General features: G+C 33.6%; 3 protein-coding genes across 6 annotated transcripts; 1 reads left to right on the top strand and 2 right to left on the bottom strand.

The window, feature by feature from the left end:
- Positions 1-24: 24 nt before the first annotated feature.
- LOC111427197 (uncharacterized) lies at positions 25-4,122 on the bottom strand. 2 transcript variants are annotated; one of them, XM_023062205.2, is made up of 3 exons: positions 3,633-4,122; positions 908-3,577; positions 735-848 (listed from the first exon to the last, which is right to left on the bottom strand). In XM_023062205.2, exons 1-3 carry the CDS (start codon positions 4,047-4,049, stop codon positions 831-833), a joined length of 3,105 nt encoding a protein of 1,034 aa, XP_022917973.2. In that variant the 5' UTR covers positions 4,050-4,122; the 3' UTR covers positions 735-830. The 2 variants fall into 2 exon arrangements, with proteins under 2 accessions (XP_022917971.2, XP_022917973.2); XM_023062203.2 differs by having other exon boundaries at positions 25-3,577; positions 3,633-4,121.
- Positions 4,123-4,233: 111 nt separating this feature from the next.
- LOC111427199 (transmembrane protein tincar) lies at positions 4,234-15,145 on the bottom strand. 3 transcript variants are annotated; one of them, XM_023062210.2, is made up of 10 exons: positions 14,847-15,145; positions 10,073-10,281; positions 8,186-8,310; positions 7,897-8,116; positions 7,554-7,826; positions 7,308-7,498; positions 6,085-6,555; positions 5,600-6,031; positions 5,369-5,545; positions 4,234-5,223 (listed from the first exon to the last, which is right to left on the bottom strand). In XM_023062210.2, exons 2-10 carry the CDS (start codon positions 10,227-10,229, stop codon positions 4,477-4,479), a joined length of 2,793 nt encoding a protein of 930 aa, XP_022917978.2. In that variant the 5' UTR covers positions 10,230-10,281; positions 14,847-15,145; the 3' UTR covers positions 4,234-4,476. The 3 variants fall into 3 exon arrangements, with proteins under 3 accessions (XP_022917978.2, XP_022917979.2, XP_071050112.1); XM_023062211.2 differs by lacking the exon at positions 14,847-15,145 and adding an exon at positions 11,749-11,995; XM_071194011.1 differs by lacking the exon at positions 14,847-15,145 and adding an exon at positions 11,219-11,427.
- A 1,396-nt stretch (positions 15,146-16,541) lies between these two features.
- Positions 16,542-18,233, top strand: LOC111427117 (hexosaminidase D-like). The gene has a single exon (XM_023062106.2). It carries the CDS (start codon positions 16,577-16,579, stop codon positions 18,191-18,193), a length of 1,617 nt encoding a protein of 538 aa, XP_022917874.2. The 5' UTR covers positions 16,542-16,576; the 3' UTR covers positions 18,194-18,233.
- The last annotated feature ends 119 nt before the right edge of the window (positions 18,234-18,352 follow it).

The following is an 18,352-nucleotide window of genomic DNA, read 5'->3' as shown; positions in this document are numbered from 1 at the left end:
AGACACTCAAATCGTAAAAAAATGTATCTATAAATGGAAAATATATTTAATGGTAATCGATAATTAAATATGTTAATGTTAAAATATCTTAAGCCATCGATAAATCTTTAAGTATAATAAAATTTTCTGATTCGTTGATGGCAATATCGGCATGGATCGAATCGATTGATAATGACTCCGTTAAGGGAACATCAAGACCCAGATCTCTTCCGGCGTTCACCGCAACATTATTATCAATCTTCATCATTTCCTCATCGCTATTAATCTCTTCTTGGGAGTGATAAGTGTATCTCAAATTTGGAAGAATTCCAGAAAAGGGAATTTCTTCTTCATCCGAATAGATGCTCGAATTTGATGTTGATGTTGGAAGATTTTTGAAATGCGGTAAAACCACGGAAGAACCCTCTTCATTGCTGGTTGAACAATTTGGCTTATCAAAAAATTGTACAGTTGACGTTTCCGGTTCTTCGTTTGACTCAACTTTAAGATCAACATCAGTGATGGTTTGATAATTAAAAAAAACGTTACTATTTACGTTCGTTATAAAATTGGAACCTCTCGGAATTTGTTGATGATTTAAATACCGTTCGTTTTTACTCATACTTTCGTATAAATCACATAAAATATTTGACGTGCAACTATAATAAGAATAATCTCTCATTTCTTCGTAAAGAGCCATCAATAAAGCGGCAGATCTTCGAATTTTGTTGGTTAACTTTTCATCGCTTCTTAAAAACCGTTGAGATGTTGGAGATAAATTAATTACGGTTACTTTTGGACCAACGCAGGTGTTGAAATTTCTCTTGATCTTGTAGAATGCCCTGAAGAGTTTATTCGCTGTCACAACCCTAGAATCGTGCTTCTTAGATTTATCATGAAAATGGTTACGTACCAAACAATAATTTACCGATACCGCATTTTCCTCGGCTTTAGCCTCAACAGTAGAGTACACTTTTCCAATTATTGTGTTCAAAATTTCTTGAATCGTTTCGCTAGTTTCTTGAACGGTTTCTTTTTCATTTCCACGTTTCATATCAGCTTCCATTGGAATATCTTCTTTAACAAAATTAATCATATCTTCAACAATTTCTTTGCACATTTCTGCCGAAGAATTTTTCGATCGCAATTTCGTTGCGATGATGGATTCTTTGATATCTTCAGTTTCACGAAGAAGTTCTTTAATCATCGTTTTGATATCGGCTTCAGCTTGAGCATAAACCATGTCAGGATTTTTCGTTTGACGAGCATAATTTTCTTTTAAACTTTCAAGAATCGCCTCTTGATTCATTTGCGTTTCAATGTCATAATCGAGAATTTCTTCGAGTTCTTTACTTTCTTCATTAATTTTATTTAGATCATCTTGTAATTCGTGATTTTTCTTTTCTTCATCAACATTATTTTCTATGTTACTATTAAAACTCGCATTTTCGCCTTCAATTTTTGACGGTTTGTCATCAATTGGTTGTTGGTTGATTACTTGACTTTCTCTGAATGTTAAGGTGGTGATACGCGAAGCGTTTTTACTCATGTATATTCCTGAATCTGATCCTGCGTTTCCAACATCATCTTTTCTCGTAAGAACTATTAAGTCTAAATTGCTTAAAAGATCTGAAGTGATTGAATCAGTAAGATGAACGTTGGCAATGTTTGAAATGTTTTCTTCTGTTGTATTATGTTTAATGTTATTCGCCGAGTTGGAATCGTTAGAAATAAGTTCGATTTCTTCAGTTCTTAGTTGATCTTCAGCTGTGACCATCACAAGATTCTTGTTATCCAAAGCTAATTTAAAATTGTTGGTGATTTCGTTTCGTATCATTGCTTCTAATTCGATTTTTTTGGTTAACGACGTCATCTCATCTTTTTCCAAAACGATAACCTCATTCGTTTGGCTCCCGGCCTCAAAAGCCTCTCGACTCTTATCTTCGATATTCTCTTGATAATTTTTATCTTCATCATTTTTTATTTCACTATTATTCATATATTTGGAAACGAATAAAAGCTCTGTTGTTTTTGGATCTTGCAACTCATGATCGCTTTTAGTTTCGTCAATTTCAGATCCATAAATTACGTCTTCATCGTTTAAATTATTGAAATCTTCGTCTATGGAGGTTTCTTCTACAGTGTCGGTAACTAAATGCGGTTCTTCTTCGTCTATTATATCTTGACTGCCTGTTGGGATGGCTACAATATCAAAGCAGTCATTGGTTGTGTTAAATGTTTCATCTTCTAAATTCATCAAATCTTCGTTTAATATTTCCGTCGTTTGATTTGATTTTGATTCATCATCAATAAGCGCTGCTGTGCTTCCAACGCCCGTTGTGCAAAGAGAAGAAGTTTTATCTTCAAAAGCGTCAACTCCTCGATCGCATGTTTGAGAAAGCGTCACATCATTGCTCTTGACATCTTCACTAACTTCTTCCTTTGAATTCTCAATGCTTTCATTTTTATTTGAATTAATTTCCGTGGAAGGGTGATCTTGCAACTGCGAGTTTAGTTCGTGACAAGATAACATTTTTGGGAGCTTCATTTGATCTGTTGGATTATTGAAAGGAATGGAATGCAACAACTGGTGCGTCCCCATCGTTTTGCTGGATGAAGATGCAACAGGTGAATTATTGTCATCAATAAGCGCAGCCGTGCTTCCAACGCCCGTTGTGCAAAGAGAAGAGGTTTTATCTTCAAAAGCGTCAACTCCTCGATCACACGTTTGAGATAGCGTCGTATCATTGCTTTTAAAATCTTCACTAACTTCTTCGTTTGAATTTTCAATGCTTTCATTTTTATTTGAATTAATTTCCGTGGAAGGATGATCTTGCAACTGCGAGGTTAGTTCGTGACAAGATAACATTTTGGGGAACTTCATTTGATCGGTTGAGTTATTAAATGGTATTGAGTGCAACAATTGGTACGTCGCCATCGCTCGTCTGCTAGATGAAGATGCAACGGATGAGTTAACTTCTGAAGTTACATCTTCTTCTAGAAACGATTGGTTTAAATCAAAATTATTTCCCTTAAAGCTTTGTCTTGAGTATATCGAGTCCTTTGAAAATTGGGTATTAACATCATCCGACAAAATCTGGAGTGAATTATTTCTTAACGATGAAATATCATCGCAGCTGGATTCATATTTCAAACTGTCATTATCTAATGTTGGAAATACCCTTCTTGACCAATAATTATCAGTTAACTCATCGCATTGCTTTGTCTCGTTGTAAGTGGCTCTTAAAGAATTAACACTTTCTTCTTCGCTTAAATAATCGGCCAATTTAGTTCTTACGCATTCCAAAAGATTTAACGTTCCATCTTCTTCGTTTATATCTTTATCGTTTAGTGAAGGTTCTGGTGAATTTGCTGGGGTTGCTATATTTGTCGATTTAATGTTATTTTTTTCTGCAACCAATGATTCTTCCGTAATTGAAGGTTCCTGCTTTAAAGTTGTCTGAGAAGGTGATTTCGTTTCTTTTTCTTCTCTTTCTTGATTCGGTGAAATAGGATTTGAAGTTTCTACGGGCACGGATAGATTTGGTTTAGTAAGTTCTTTCGCTCGTTTTTTTCGATGAAGATCAGCAAATAATTTCTAATAACAAAACAAATTAGGCAAAAATAAAAAAATAATTTGAACTTGAATTTACCATAAGACCTTCCATATTCATTTTATTAAAAAACTTTTTTGCGTCCGCTTTATTTTGTGCGTTTCTTCGCGAAGGAGTTTCGCCTTCAATCTTTTCATTTTCCATAAGCAATTCTTTATCGAACGGTTTAGATTGATCACCTAATTCCTCTGAAACAAGACAAAACTCATAATCGTTTCTCAATCGGTTATCTTCCAAGAAATCTCTATTCGCATTAAAAAGAACGGGGGAGAGCGATTTTTGGGACGTTATTCTTTTCTGGTTTTTGTGACGGATGAAAAAATTGATGAACTTCCAGACGCCAGTTTTAAATTGCGGCCTCGCAATCTGATAGTCTTTGGTTGCTGAGTCTTTAGTTTTAGATTTAGTCAAAATGAAACCAGACTTTCGGTTAGGTTTGTTCGGACTTTCGTCCATGCTACTGGACACGAAGGATTTTGAAGTGTGACTTTTAAAAGCGACGAGTTACGACATGCGAATGACAACGAATGAAATTGGTTTTTGATGTAATCAGCCAACTCACGCAATGTTTTCACAAAAATCACAATTGTGACCTTTTTATGTTGTTATTATAAATAATAAACAAAATAAAACATTAATATTAAGAATGGCATACGTTAATCGGTTTATTTGCTTTAAAATTGTCATGTACACAAATACAAAATATCAAAAAGGACTGGTAATACTCGCGATAACTTAAACGCATTAATACTTTATATAAGTATATGTACAAAATTTGCTAATACGTTATTAAATACACGATATAAATATAATAAAAATATATTTACAAAAAAGCGAAGTACGAGTTTGACTTTTAATTATCGTTTGGGTAGCCTTACATGGCTTATTTTCTAAATTGGTGCCCTTGATTATTGTACAGTTCGATACCGTTGTGATGCGATGGTATGGTCGTGTGCCTTTGGTAAAGGTTTCCTGTATTTCCTGGATTCGTAGTATTTGGTGCACTTGGCGGTTGAACATAATTGGCTTTGTTGACCAATAAAGGACCTGTCGAAAATGTGGTGTGGTGTTTAAATTTATTCTCAAACGAACTCATCCTCATATTTGTCGACCTTCCAAATTGATCATCAACGGATGATGATAAACCGCTTTCACCCAATTTAAACGGTTGTAATTTTCTACATATAACTAAAGTATCCTCGGAGGAGTTTTTAGCTTGACTTAAATTGTGCGGACAAATCGATCTTCTAACATATTGTTCGTGAATACCATTTCCAGTCGGATTCAACGAATAGTATTTACTAGCTATTTGAGAACTATCCATGGATTCCGGTCTGGTACATCGATGCAATGAACAAGATTTCCATTTTAAACGTTCTCTGTCAGGCTCTAAAATCACTCTTTGTTGCGGTTGTTGCGCCAAAACTTGTTGTTGTTGACGAGCTTCTTGAAAATTTATGTTTTGTTGGTTACAATGGTGTTCGTTACTTTCATTTGAGTGAACACCACTCGACGTTTCGCTATCGGGATGATCTGGGGGAGATGTTGAACTTTCCATGCTTATAGAGTCGTATTTTGTACCCAATTCTTCTGGACCGGTAAGTTTTCGACATTTGTGAAATTGTGGTTTCTAAATTGGATAACATTGATTTAGTTGTAACTAACAATAAAAGCATCACCAGTATTAAGTTCAGAAAAAGTACAACTGTGATTATTAATTTAAAATTTTTCTGAATTTTATACTTGGTCACCTTTTGTTGTAAATGTAATTTTACCTGTGGTTCATGGACTATACTAGAATGACTAGGGGGTTCACAGCCATTCACTTTTATGGATGTTTCCGCACATAACTCTTCAGCTGCTTCTTCTTTGATAACTTCTTCTTCAATCGGAATTAAATCTTGGTTGGTGTTGGCATAAGATATATCCATGACGTGAACTTCCGATAACAGCTACAAAGAAAAAGTTAATATAAAGTCTTTTAATATCATTAAAAAATTATTTACTTTATCAACTTCCGTTATTTCATCTAAATTTTGCATGGTGGTCATTTCGGGTTTCTTGAGCGTTGCGTAATCGCCGTCATCATGGTGGACACACAAATGAGTCGAGGGTGACTTCGGGAGGCACTTCTCTTTGATATGTTTAAAATGAGAATTCCTCGAGTCGAACAGTTCGGATTTGAGCCAATAAATTTGGTTGTCGCCGTTATCATCGGTTGATAAATTATCGACAGATTTTTCTTTAACCCGACTCACGTCTCTTTGCAAAATATCTACTATATCGGTTTTTATTGCGCTTTCGGTTACACTATAAATATATCCATTGCTTGCTACTAAAAGGGGTTGTTCAAAGTTATCGTCGCCCTTCTTAGACGAAGAAAATACTTCGGCTGCTAATTTAATTGAGTTAGATTGCTTAACAGTTGTGTTTCCAATCTTAAAAAAAAAGTGTTGATTAAAATTATAAACACTGAAATAGTGTCACTTACAGTTAGTCTTAATTTAAAAGCCCAATTTTGTTTAATAGTTAAAAATAACCAAAGAACTATCCATACGAATAAATGTAGAATACCTCCAATGATACACACCAACATCGTCATATCCAAACTTCCCCTATAAACGACCGTGTAATCGTAAAACAAAGGTGCGCTACACACTCCTATTGCTATTAAAAGAAATAAAGCAGCGCAATGCGTAAAATAAATCCATCTGGACGTATTGCCTTCCTTTAACAAGATTACTTTGCGTTGGCAGTTTTGATTCAAAAAGTTTTTAAACCTAATATGACCGTACAAATAAAAGACTAGACTCGAGCATATTATCAATAATATGTAAAGTATATACAAAAGGATTGAAACCAAAGGGTTTAATAAAAACGGTGTCGACTTGTAAGCAAACGTCGATTTGGTTAATTGATGTTTAAAAAATGGTAACACTTTGAGACCGCCCATTATTTGAACCTGAAAATAAAAAAAAAAGGTTTTTTAGCAAGAACCTCATTAAATTAGTACAAACAAATTTTTTTTATATAAAAAAAGCTAATTACAAACACTAATAAACATAACACAGATTGCTGTAAATCTGGTTTAACATAACTCTTCCTAAAAATACACGTGCAGATGTGTTCCTAAAATCCAGTATACGTAATATTCCTGTAAACACTCCCAAATTACCCTTTAGCGTGCATAGGAATGTCGTTATATTCGCGTTTTTTATTTCGTCGTTCGCAAATTCCCCGAAGAGATGTTTATCGAGCGATCTTTACAGATATTTAAGGGTTGTAATATTATAATCCATATAAATTTACATGCCCTGGCGTGACGGCAATCATTTCGAACGTATTGCTTGTAAAAAATTGGAATTAAGATAATACAGGGATTACGTCCTGTACTTTCTGTTCACGTTAACGAAATTATCAAATTGTCGAGATACATTTTTAAATAATACCTCGAGTATAATTGCACTCGAGCTATTAATCCTCCGACAATTTAAACTCGTGGAAACAAATTTAAACCGCTTTTAATTAATCTGGGAACGTTCCCAACCCAACATGTTTTGAGTTGAATTCAGGAAAATAATGGAATATTTAAGTTGATGAATTCATTACTTTTTTATGTTTTAATAGAGCTTTTAAGGTTCGTGTCTCAACTTCGTGATTCGGAATAATTTAATAAATTGGTATCATTAATTAAATTTATTTTTTGTTACTCACCTTATATAAAATTGATACACCTGTATAGCTGAGAAGAATTTGAATTCCATTAATAACTAATTGAGCAGAAAACAATAAACTCAAACATTTATTGGATGCCCAAAACAATGAGGCATATCTAATCGCATAAACGCCGAGTGCTAATCCAAAATTGATATATTCTATGCTGATATGGCTTTGACGTTCGTGTTCTAAAACGTTTAAATAGAACTATTAAAATCGCACTTTATTAGAAAATGTATTTACCAATGACGTTATAATTTTTATCATCAGTACCAATATAATTCTTTAATAAATTTACAACTGTATTCGCTAAAGTGGACTGTTGTAAATCGTTTTCTATATTTTGGTCGGATGGTGAAACGTTTTCTGTAGTCCTCGTGGTAGTCCAAGGTGAATCTGTGGACAGCTTCGGGTAGACGTTTTTCGTTTCGTTGGTGGGCAGTGTCATAAAGTTCAGGACGACGAAATTTTCTTTATGGATCGGTAAAAAGTTGAGGTCAGACCTCCATATCATATCTGCAAAAAAAATCGATGGAAAACTTGATATTAGAAACGTTAAAAGTCCAGACTTTACAGAAAGGATTACCTTGCGGAAAGAAGTTGGCTTCAATAAGGCGTGCTTCCATTAGCAATTTGGGTAGGAGAAGGCAAAAAGCGATGACCAAATGCAGAAAAGGAGCAGTTGGTCCACCGAATTTCCAACATTTACAACCGGTGGTCGTACCAAATTGTTCGGAAGCGCTTTCTTTGCTGCAAGCGCTCAGATGTCTTCCCAATTTGTGGCCGTCGTTAGCTAAATTTCCAATCTACACCATAAAAAGTAAATTTAATTAATCGTCGAAACCCTTATTTAAAATTAACGAAAGCAGTTCTACCTTAAATATTGCTGATATAACGAAGAACGGAATGAGAAGAACTGCGGCACCTGTCAGGCCTAAACTCACGTTCATTTCGAACGAGGGCAGAGGTAGATTTTCCGGCCATGATAACACCGAATAATCTGCAAAGAAACATGTTAAATAGTACTTTTTTTAAATAGAAGTTCCTTTTTTACATCCCTTTTTGATTAGCTTCGCCCTCTACATTATTTCTCCCTCACCATTACAATTAATACCAAGGGCAGCCCTTTTATATTTTTTTATCCGTATAATGAGACCACCTACTGCTCTAGTCGAGATGTTTCCAACAAGGAAAGCAATTATATCCTTGGTCGAACCTCAGGAAAATTGCATTAGGAAAAAGGGACTTTTGCAACAGCAAAAGGTTCCGGCATCAAATTAGATTTATTAACCGATTTAGGATAAAAATGGGGCGCAATAAATCGTATTAAAATTTAATTTATGTCCGTCAAAACGAAATAAGTCCACCCGGACTTTAGTTTACATTGAAAGAGAATTACGATGTTTTGGTTGGTTTCAAAATAGAGCGTCTGTTTGGTCGCGGCACTTTCGCTTAACAACATCATTGTAGGTACGCGGAAGTAGGACGGTTTATTAAAAATTTAACATGAGACAATCACGTTGGAAGAATAAGTGGTAACACTTCAACGTCAGTCCAAATTACCAACTAAATTACGGTTGGTTATTTTTTTTTTGGCAAAAAAGATTTCTAATTTTTAGGTCGTTTTGTACAAAATTTTATTTAATAAATAATTAATTAAAGGAATATTCAAGTTTTGAGTGAAGTTACAATGAGATGATAATTTTGCAACTTTTTGAAATCAAATTCAAATCTCGAAATATGATAAATTCAAACTTGCTAGGCGCATTTTAAAAAAATGCTATGTAATTCCAGAATTTGCAATAATTAATCAAATATCCTCTATTATGTGCCTAAGAGTTTCTGCTTCAAGTTCTGGAATCATTCAATCAAAAACTTGGGCCCATGAATTCTAAAACTCCATTTGTAATTGCAGAAGTTATACTACTTTTCGGAAACTTTTCTGCTATGATTCCTATAAATTTTAAAACTTATGTATTTAGGTTCTAATTTTGGTTTAATTATAAGAATTTCACTCTTTTGCAAAAATCGAATATATGATATATAGATGAGGTGGATGGACTAATCTGCAGAAGATAATATGAAACTCTTGGCATGGCCATTCTAATCTCCCAATCTTTCGCATTTGGAGCATGTTTAGGACAATATGGAGAGAAGACTGAGGAAATTGTTGGATTCTTCGATGACGCTGCAAACTCTGCAGCACTAATTACAGGTTACTTAGGACACAATAACTCAAGCAAAACCATTGGCCTTCTTCTAAAATCGATGTCACGTGTCTAAATTTTGAATCTAAACCTCTAACACTCACGTATTATTTATTTAATGGTCATAAATAACATTTAATTAACATATAAATCACAAATCTTTCTTTATGTAACGTATTTTTTTACGGTTTTACTTTTATAACAAGATTTAAAATGTCAATCTCTATCTAATAATAACACGAAAATTTAAACACGAGAATACATTAAAATTTATCGACCGTTTAAAAATTCTTAACACTAGCCGAGTCGGGATCTCGCAATTTCAGAATACCGCGACGAATACGTACGCATTTTAAACACGCAACGCTCTACTTGATTTATTCATTGTTGTAGTTAATGGCATATTGATTTTACTCCCGGCTAAAACCACCTACAACGATTTACGGAGCACCTAACGCATTCGCAATGATTTCATATTGTTTCGTTATCCACGCACGGATAACGAACATAGGTAGAGGAAAGAGATTGAATTTAGTGTTAAAACTTATTACTTACTGAGCAATCGTTTTAAGCAGATCAGAGCAACGCAGACTTGAAGCCCACCGCAAAGGATACCATACCAAACGCTCCACAAGTTGTTACAGTGGACGGCAAAGCATCTGGTGCAACCGGAAGAGCTCTTCGTGGACGCCGTCTTGTACTTTTCGGTCATTTTATACAGCAGCAAGGACTGATCATATTATATTAAGTTTGAAGTCGTGGTTCTATAAAATAAAAATGAATAAAGAAGCCTGTATTGTGTTACATGAATCGTGTATGTTTTGAAGAAGCTTTATAAATCTCTACATGGTGTAACCCAAAACCGTTTAGTTTCAACTTTTCTTAAATTTCCTATATTTTAACTTTTCTTTAGTTAAGTATTTTCTCAAGTACTGTATTTACTGGGGTAATATGTTCTAAATGGTTTTTGTTTGAACTTTCCCGCGCTGTCAAAAGGTTCGTCGGACTTTTCAAGCCCGAAGGGGTATTATTTGAAGTGGAACGCGCTAACAGATAAGATGCAAAAGACTCTCGAAGCGGTCTTTGTTAACTCATTTCACGAACCCCGCCGGGTTTTTTATGCGTACACACACCGATTACGAGGTCGTTGTTAGCGGAATTATTAAATTAAATTTGGGGGGACACGTTACGATGAAGGAGAATTCGTATATAATTACATTATTCACACTGTGGTTACCATTGATTGGATTCCCTATCAATATGATCACGTATCAATGTAATACATTTGAGTAAATAAAGCAAAAATAAACAACAAAAAGTGATGTCTCTTTACATTTTATGCTTGAATGGTTTTTGTTCGATAACGTTGTATCAAATTGAATATAAATGTTGTGAATTCAGAGCAAATTCAGTAGAAATAAACGTGACGTATCGACAGGAAATGCCCGAACATGTTGATATCTGATTGCGAAACTGTTTGAGGGAGAGCTTTGAAGGCGGGCCAACAAAGCCACAGTAAACATTGTAACGTGTTTATACCAGAAGGTAGAACGATGATAACAACGCTTGTAATGTAAATTTGAACTAAAACGGACAGGTGAGTTTCAAATATTTTGATTAATCTATAATAAACAAACATAAAATCTTATCATTATATATTTTATTAAATTAAGTAGCAAAAAAAATAACTTTTTCGTTTACCTTGAAGGATCTCGCGTGTTTGAATAAATAAATCCACCGGGAACTTGTAGAGTTCCCTAAATCGGGTAAAACGAATTCATCGCATGCACACAGTGTTATTTTCCTAAAATTTACGACATCTACCGTAACAGTTTCGTTACGTAAACGAGTCTTCTTTTACTTCGGTATAAAAACGATGTTTTCCTACATTTCTCACCCTTACAGAGTGAGATTTTTATTTATACATAAAACATGATGAATTTCGAACGAGAACAGAAGCAGAAATGTAATACTATATTCGTTGTCGAAAATGAAATGTAAAATTTTATCTAGGAATGCAAGCATTTCTAGTGAACTAGATAACAAAGGTATTCTTTCTAGTTATATATTTTTAAACATAATTAGCTTTTAGATTAACAGATAAAAATGGAATGAAAATTACGATTATTTGGTTTCGGAAATAGCTTAAAGCAACCGATAGTAACTGAATTAATGGTTGGATCTTCCCTACGCTTAACTGGAAACGAACCGGAAGTGACACCTTTACTCACCACTTTTCCTGGCAATTTCCTAAAGCTAAACGAATTTTCCCAATACTTCCCCAAAACGCCATCGTTATCACCACATTTTATTTTTTTTTTTTTTAATTTTTAATTATAAATGAAAAAAAATGCTTTTTTACTTCCGAAATATTACTTCCGAGTACCAACAACATAACTTTGTCGATATCAACCCCCACACTAAACGCTAAAACACTAGATACGCGAGGGTGGCGATTTGCTTCAGAATGGTATCGTCCCTCTTTCTCTTTCACGTCTGTCGAGGCTTGCGCCCTGCCGCCTATTGATTTTCTGCTCGGCGAGCGCTCCCACACAAAATGATAGATAGAATGCCAGCCTTCGAGTTTCGAAGCTAAGCTATAGGAGGGTAGGGCGCACCCGAAGAGGGGACAATTTTCTCCGGGGGACCACCACGTTCTAATTGGCATTGTTTTTGGTATAGGTAAGGTTATGAATCCGGGTTCTTTCATTTCAACCGGTGCACTTCAACTCATTTTCATTAGGTCCCTTGAACGTGATGCACAAATACAAGAAGCTTTCAGTGAGAGGACTAAAGGGTGTCGTCGAGGGGTTATTGTTTTCTATACGTTCGGGGATTACGAGTTACTTAGGTCATACGAAATTAGCTTCTGCAACACCTGATTCTAAAGAAATAATTATTTTACGAATGATGTACATATTTAGGGAAACAAACCCGTATCTATTCAATAAATTACACCCTCATTCTAACCCCTATAATCTATATTTCGAGAAAAACATAAATAAAAACATTTGTATTTGAATCTTATTAGAATATTTATTTATAATTTTTTATTTTACTTGTTTTATTTCAATAATTTTGCTTTTGGAGTATTGCCAATTTTAATTTAACCCATTTCAAACGATTTAAGTTCTTGCTGTTCTATTTCAAAATGAAATCTGTTCCCGTTGTTTCTTTAACTTTTAATGCAATCGCCACAACAGTGTCTGGAGGAGATAAAATTTTCTCCCGACCATCCCGAAATGGAAATAGGAACCGCAGGTAGGAAAAGAAAATTGCGAGAATCGGGACCGGTAATTGGATTTCAGGGAGGAAAAAGTCGTAAACATCCGTTTTGTGACTCACGGTGTGCACGCGCCCTCGACTGTATAAGGGTACGAAAAAGAACTACAGGAAATAGGGAAAAAAGAACACGCCTCTATTATCGTCTACCTTGAAACAACTAACATCGTCAGCTGGACGTTAGAACTAACATTAGGGCCACCATCTGCCTTCAAAACACTTAAATAAATTAAAACAGGATTTTGTAACGATTTATTTTTTGACTAAAATAAATTAAATCCTTTCTTAAAATTATTCAATTTGTCTCACTTTCACAGAGAACTATGTAAATCATTCCATAAATATTTAGTCCAATTAGTACGATAAGATAAAATAAAGAGTAATTTAATACGAAAAGTTTTGATAATAAGTTTTAAACACTTTTTATTGGGAAATAATATTACCTAATTTAATCAATAGAGTAGATGATCAAAAGATGAAGAGTAATATACATATAACTACTATTGTGATAAATGAGGACAAAATATCTATGTGCTGGAAAACTAAGCCAAAATTGAAGTCAACAAACATAATATATCAAAGTAGTCACACTACGAAAGAAAGTAAAACGACTCATGCTTTTCTAAAAAGCAGGGAACAGCTACATAAATCTACCGTCGAGGAGTAAGGACGATTATTTACCTGTCCAAATTATGACCCTCTAAAAAGCACAAACACGCCAAATACGATAGCAATGAGGTAGAAAACTTTCCCACCTTGAAGAACTCAAATATCAACGAAGAACTTTCTGTGTAATTTTGCGATGGAAAAGATAATCAAGGAGACGGAAAGATTTTTATTGGCAATGCTATGGTCAAATGATTAGGACAAGGTCTGTATTTTTGATTCTTTGATAATCCTGGTCATCGCACCAATTTTTCAAAAAAAAAATCATTTTCAATTTTAGTTTTTACAGAAAAAGGATACCATATTATTAAAGATATATTTTGACAAAAAATCACTATCTGAAATTTATCGCATTTATAGCAAACCACCTTGTATAAAGTGCCATTTCTCCACCCCTATCATGCTGACCCCCAAGTTCAATAACGTAACGAAGAACAACTATCATCGTTCAAAACAGATTCGGTTAACCAAACCTCGGAGGCAGCCACAACCGATCAATTAAATCACTCACTTTATACAATGATAGCAAAGAACAAAGAGATAAATTAAGATATGTATTAACGTGATATTTTTATAAAGTGTAAAACCCCTCAAATAGATTCTTAAACTTATTCATGATTAATTCATGAAATTCCGATTTTAATATCCTAAGAATTTATTTTTCAATTATCTTGAATGCATAATCCGACTTAACTCGGATTTCACCGCAAATGTCGCAAGATAATTAAGATATCTTAATTATTACCGCCACCATTTGATTTAAATAAAAAAATTGATGTTATGCAAAAAACTTAAAAATTCATATAATGATAAATATTACACTATTTAATTATATTCGTCATATAAAATAATGAGACTAGTAATATAATACGATTTCTTTTTATTCGAATTTTGTAAACTGGACAAAGTGCTCTTTGCAATCTGAGGCCGTTTCGAAGCCAGGTGTTAAATCAAACCACTGGTGGAATGCCATGAGTCGTGCGGCTGCTACGCCATGTGGCCAATCACAACCCTTGGTTTTGGTTACCACCTGCTTCCAGAGGGCATCGATGGACCAGATTGCTATACGACCAGCTGAACCGAGAAATTTCTTGTAGATTTCACCGGTTTTATATATTTTACGTAATTTTTAACCCTATTTGTCAACCTTTACTACCAGTATGGTATCTACGATCACATCATGTTATATCTTTTTATTTTCACCAATGCAAACTGAATCATGCTGGTAGGAGATTTAAATTTTAAACGTCCGGGTTACTGACTTGTAGTACGTAACTTTTAAAACCGCTTCCTGTTTTTAAGATAACGTTAATATGTTTTCAATTTAATTTTAGTTGTCATTTATAATAATTTTTATATGATTATGATTATTTTTTCTTACCTATTTTGCTTTTTTTAGGTGATGTTATGAGCGGTAAAGTTGACACAGAATGTAGATACACTAAAAATTTGTTTCTAAACGGGTGCACTTAGTTATCACCGGAGACATCCCGATGTGTAAATATTTACAGTGTATGCACTTCATCGATTTAGGTTGCGCGGGCTTTGACCAAGGTGTGCACCCATTGGAGGATTGGGGTAAAGTAATTCAGTGAATGCTCGACGTCTGGTCGCGATGCGAAAGAGGAGGGGCCGGTCACTAAATCTGCAGGACTGTACTCGCCCCAGTTATGATATACTGAAATCTATATTTTACAAACATATTTTTAAATAAATCTGTACTAAAAAGAATTCTGTACAAAAAGAAATTCAAAAAGAGTTCAACCTTTAAGATACAATGGTAACTAAGATAAGATACAGTAAAACCTCAATAATTCTAATTTTAGTTGTTATTCAGTGCTAAATTGTTATATATTTTTATTGAACTAACACTAGACCTAGAACTAGAAACATTCGAGTTTAGCCATACGTCTCTTAAGGCGGCTAAACTTGAATGTTTCTAGTTCTAAATCTAATGCTAGTGTTAGTTCTAGTTTTAGTTGTTATTCAGTTGTATATTTTTCATTGAACTAAAAATAGAACTAACTAATAAAGAAAGCAACATTATTTTATTAGATGCGGTCCTGGCGTGTAAAGGTAACATCTGAACTATACCCACTACCTACAACTCATAAACTTCGATCGCTTCAAACTGCGGAACGTGTCGATTTAGCCGGACACGAGCCCCAACAAAACACTACAAATAAATAAAACATCAAAAACCAGTTGGCCAAACGGCAAACAGATGTTGCTGCATGGTTAACGTAAGGTATAAAAGATAGTTGATCACAACTAAATCACATGTCGAAATAGAATAACTTCATCAACAACAAGAACGGTACAAAGAATATTATGCTCAGTTAATTGCTATTCTATCCCCGGAACAATTTGTATATATAAACACACTCCAAATTTCATTTCTTCGCAGCGCATACAATCAAGAGATGAGACAATAGAAATGAGTCAGAGTGTTATCAGGACGAACGCAGCCGCGTTTATGTAAATCATAAGGGAAGGATGACGAATGGTTTACCACAACTTAAACGGGAACTATGAATATTAATTTATATTAATTTATCCTTGATGAGACTGAAATAGTTCAACAAAGAGATTTATTATAAGTAACCATAAACTCTTACCATATAATTTAAAATTAAATAACCTAATATAATCATCCAATACAACAATATCGTAATAACAACAAATTTAATATTTCGTCTAAAAACTATTATTATAGGAGAAATTACGAATAAACTAACAATTCCTATTATGAGCAGCATAGAAGAATGTGCTGGAATTCCTTGACCATAAATGACATCTAAAAAATTCATCATATTACAAAGAAAAATAAACGATTACAATTACCTTTAATACGGCCAGTTAAATTTTTAAATTCGAAAATATTTAAATTTGAATCTGTAACCATCGACATCTTCTTCACTTCACAAACCAAATAATATTTGTGTATATAAACAATTTCGTATGAAGATAACTTCATACGAGGTCGTAGGTGATAATTTATGATTAAATATTACGTTATAAACAAGATGTGCACTTAAAAAATAAAAATCAAAACATCACTTTCATCTTTAATTTTCCATAGTAACTTAATTACTTAATAACTTCAAAATAATGTCTTTTGAAATACAAAGAAAATATTCTAAAAAGGTGTGGTATGAAAAACCGTATCGAGTACTCCGAAATCCACTTTGTATGGTACCGATTTTCCTTTTCATCTTTATTTTTTCACTTTACTTCACCATACAAACCGCTTTACGCGAAAATTTATCAACCGGATCTTTTATTAGATTCCACTCCCACGAAAACAAATTTAAACCAATTCGCTTTGAAGGTGAGAAAATCGTGCATTTAGATTTCAAAGGAGCCCCGCCGAAAGTCAAATATTTAAAAGAGATCTTCCCGATTATTGCCAAATTTGGCGCAACGGCGCTTTTAATCGAATACGATGACATGTTTCCGTTTCAAGATAACATTGAGATGTTAAAATCACCTTTAGCGTATACATTGGAGGAAATCCGCTTAATTATTGAATCCGCGGAAAATTCTAATTTAAAAGTGATACCTTTAATACAAACATTTTCTCATTTAGAGTACGTTTTAAAAAAAGACGAGTTTAAAGACTTACGAGAAGCCGAAGATTACCCAACCGATATTTGCCCCATGAATCCAAAAACTAGTTTACTCCTTGGAAATATAACCGAACAAATTTTAAAAATGCATCCTAGAGTTAGCATGGTTCATATTGGAGGTGACGAAGTGAAACATTTAGGGAACTGCTTAAGATGTAAAAAAGAAGTTAATCAAAAAAGTTCTATTTATGTACATCATATTAAAAATGTGGCAAAAATGATAATAAATAATCATCCTGATGTTGCTATTTTAATTTGGGACGATTTCATAAGAAAAATAGATACGCAAGAATTAATTCAATTTAATTTACCACCTTATATTCAACCAGTTATTTGGAATTATGATAAAAAGATGAGGAATGAAATAACAGAAGATATTATACTAAAATACAGAGATGTTTTTGGTTCAATTTGGTTTGCTGGATCATTCAAGGGATCAATTACTCGTAACAGTTACATAACTAAATCAGACCACCACATATCCAACATCCAATCTTGGTTAACAATTTATCGTTTATACAAAAACAAGATTGCTATTAATGGAATCTTTTTAACCGGATGGCAACGCTTTGATCATTTCTCGATTCTTTGCGATCTCCTCCCAATCAGCATTCCATCACTCGGATTAACATTAACTCTTTTAAACGGAATAACTACGTCTTATTATAACCTACCAAAAGAAGTTAACGAGATCTTAAAATGCGAAGAACCTCATTCCGTAGCCTATTTTGGAAATGGACTGGCTTATTGTTCCTATCCAGGAGGAAAGTTATTAGATACCATCCTACAGTTCCATAAGTACAAATATAATTATGAAGTTTTTATGAATAATCACGCTATAGTGGCTTGGTTAAATAATTACAACATTAAAAGGGGAATGTACAACAGAAAACAACTTCAAAAAATTAGCAATCAAATCAATAATTATAGAAGAAAACTGGATACTTTAACTATGGATATAAAGAAGGAAATGAAATTTATTTATCGAACTGAAATTGTTGATGAATGGTATGAAAGTTATGTTGAACCAATTTATATTGAAATTGCAAAACTAATTAATCAAGTAGAAACGTTAATGAATAAAACTATTTGGCATTGATAAAAATGAATCTGATGTATTTTCAAAGAATTTTAAATACATTATTATTAAAATAAATTTATAATTTTATTATTTAAAAATGTCAAAATTATTAATAATTTTTAATCGTTCCGCCATCTATGTATAGAGAGATAAACCCTGAAATATAGATAACTTAGA

Source organism: Onthophagus taurus, chromosome 2 (assembly GCF_036711975.1).
Source record: "Onthophagus taurus isolate NC chromosome 2, IU_Otau_3.0, whole genome shotgun sequence".
Classification (NCBI taxonomy): Eukaryota; Metazoa; Arthropoda; class Insecta; order Coleoptera; family Scarabaeidae; genus Onthophagus; species Onthophagus taurus.
Note: the sequence above shows the minus strand (reverse complement) of the source record. Positions and strands in the feature narration are given on the sequence as shown.

Bases quoted from the DNA above. Each gene is read 5' to 3' on its own strand.
- LOC111427197 (XM_023062203.2), bottom strand. From the start codon at position 4,049: ATGGACGAAAGTCCGAACAAACCTAACCGAAAGTCTGGTTTCATTTTG. The intron at 3,578-3,632 runs GTAAATTCAAGT...TTTTGTTATTAG, and splicing joins TGAATATGGAAGGTCTTATG to AAATTATTTGCTGATCTTCA.
- LOC111427117 (XM_023062106.2), top strand. From the start codon at position 16,577: ATGTCTTTTGAAATACAAAGAAAATATTCTAAAAAGGTGTGGTATGAA.
- LOC111427199 (XM_023062210.2), bottom strand. From the start codon at position 10,229: ATGACCGAAAAGTACAAGACGGCGTCCACGAAGAGCTCTTCCGGTTGC. The intron at 8,117-8,185 runs GTAGAACTGCTT...TTTATGGTGTAG, and splicing joins TTATATCAGCAATATTTAAG to ATTGGAAATTTAGCTAACGA. The intron at 5,546-5,599 runs GTAAATAATTTT...TTTTCTTTGTAG, and splicing joins AAATAACGGAAGTTGATAAA to CTGTTATCGGAAGTTCACGT.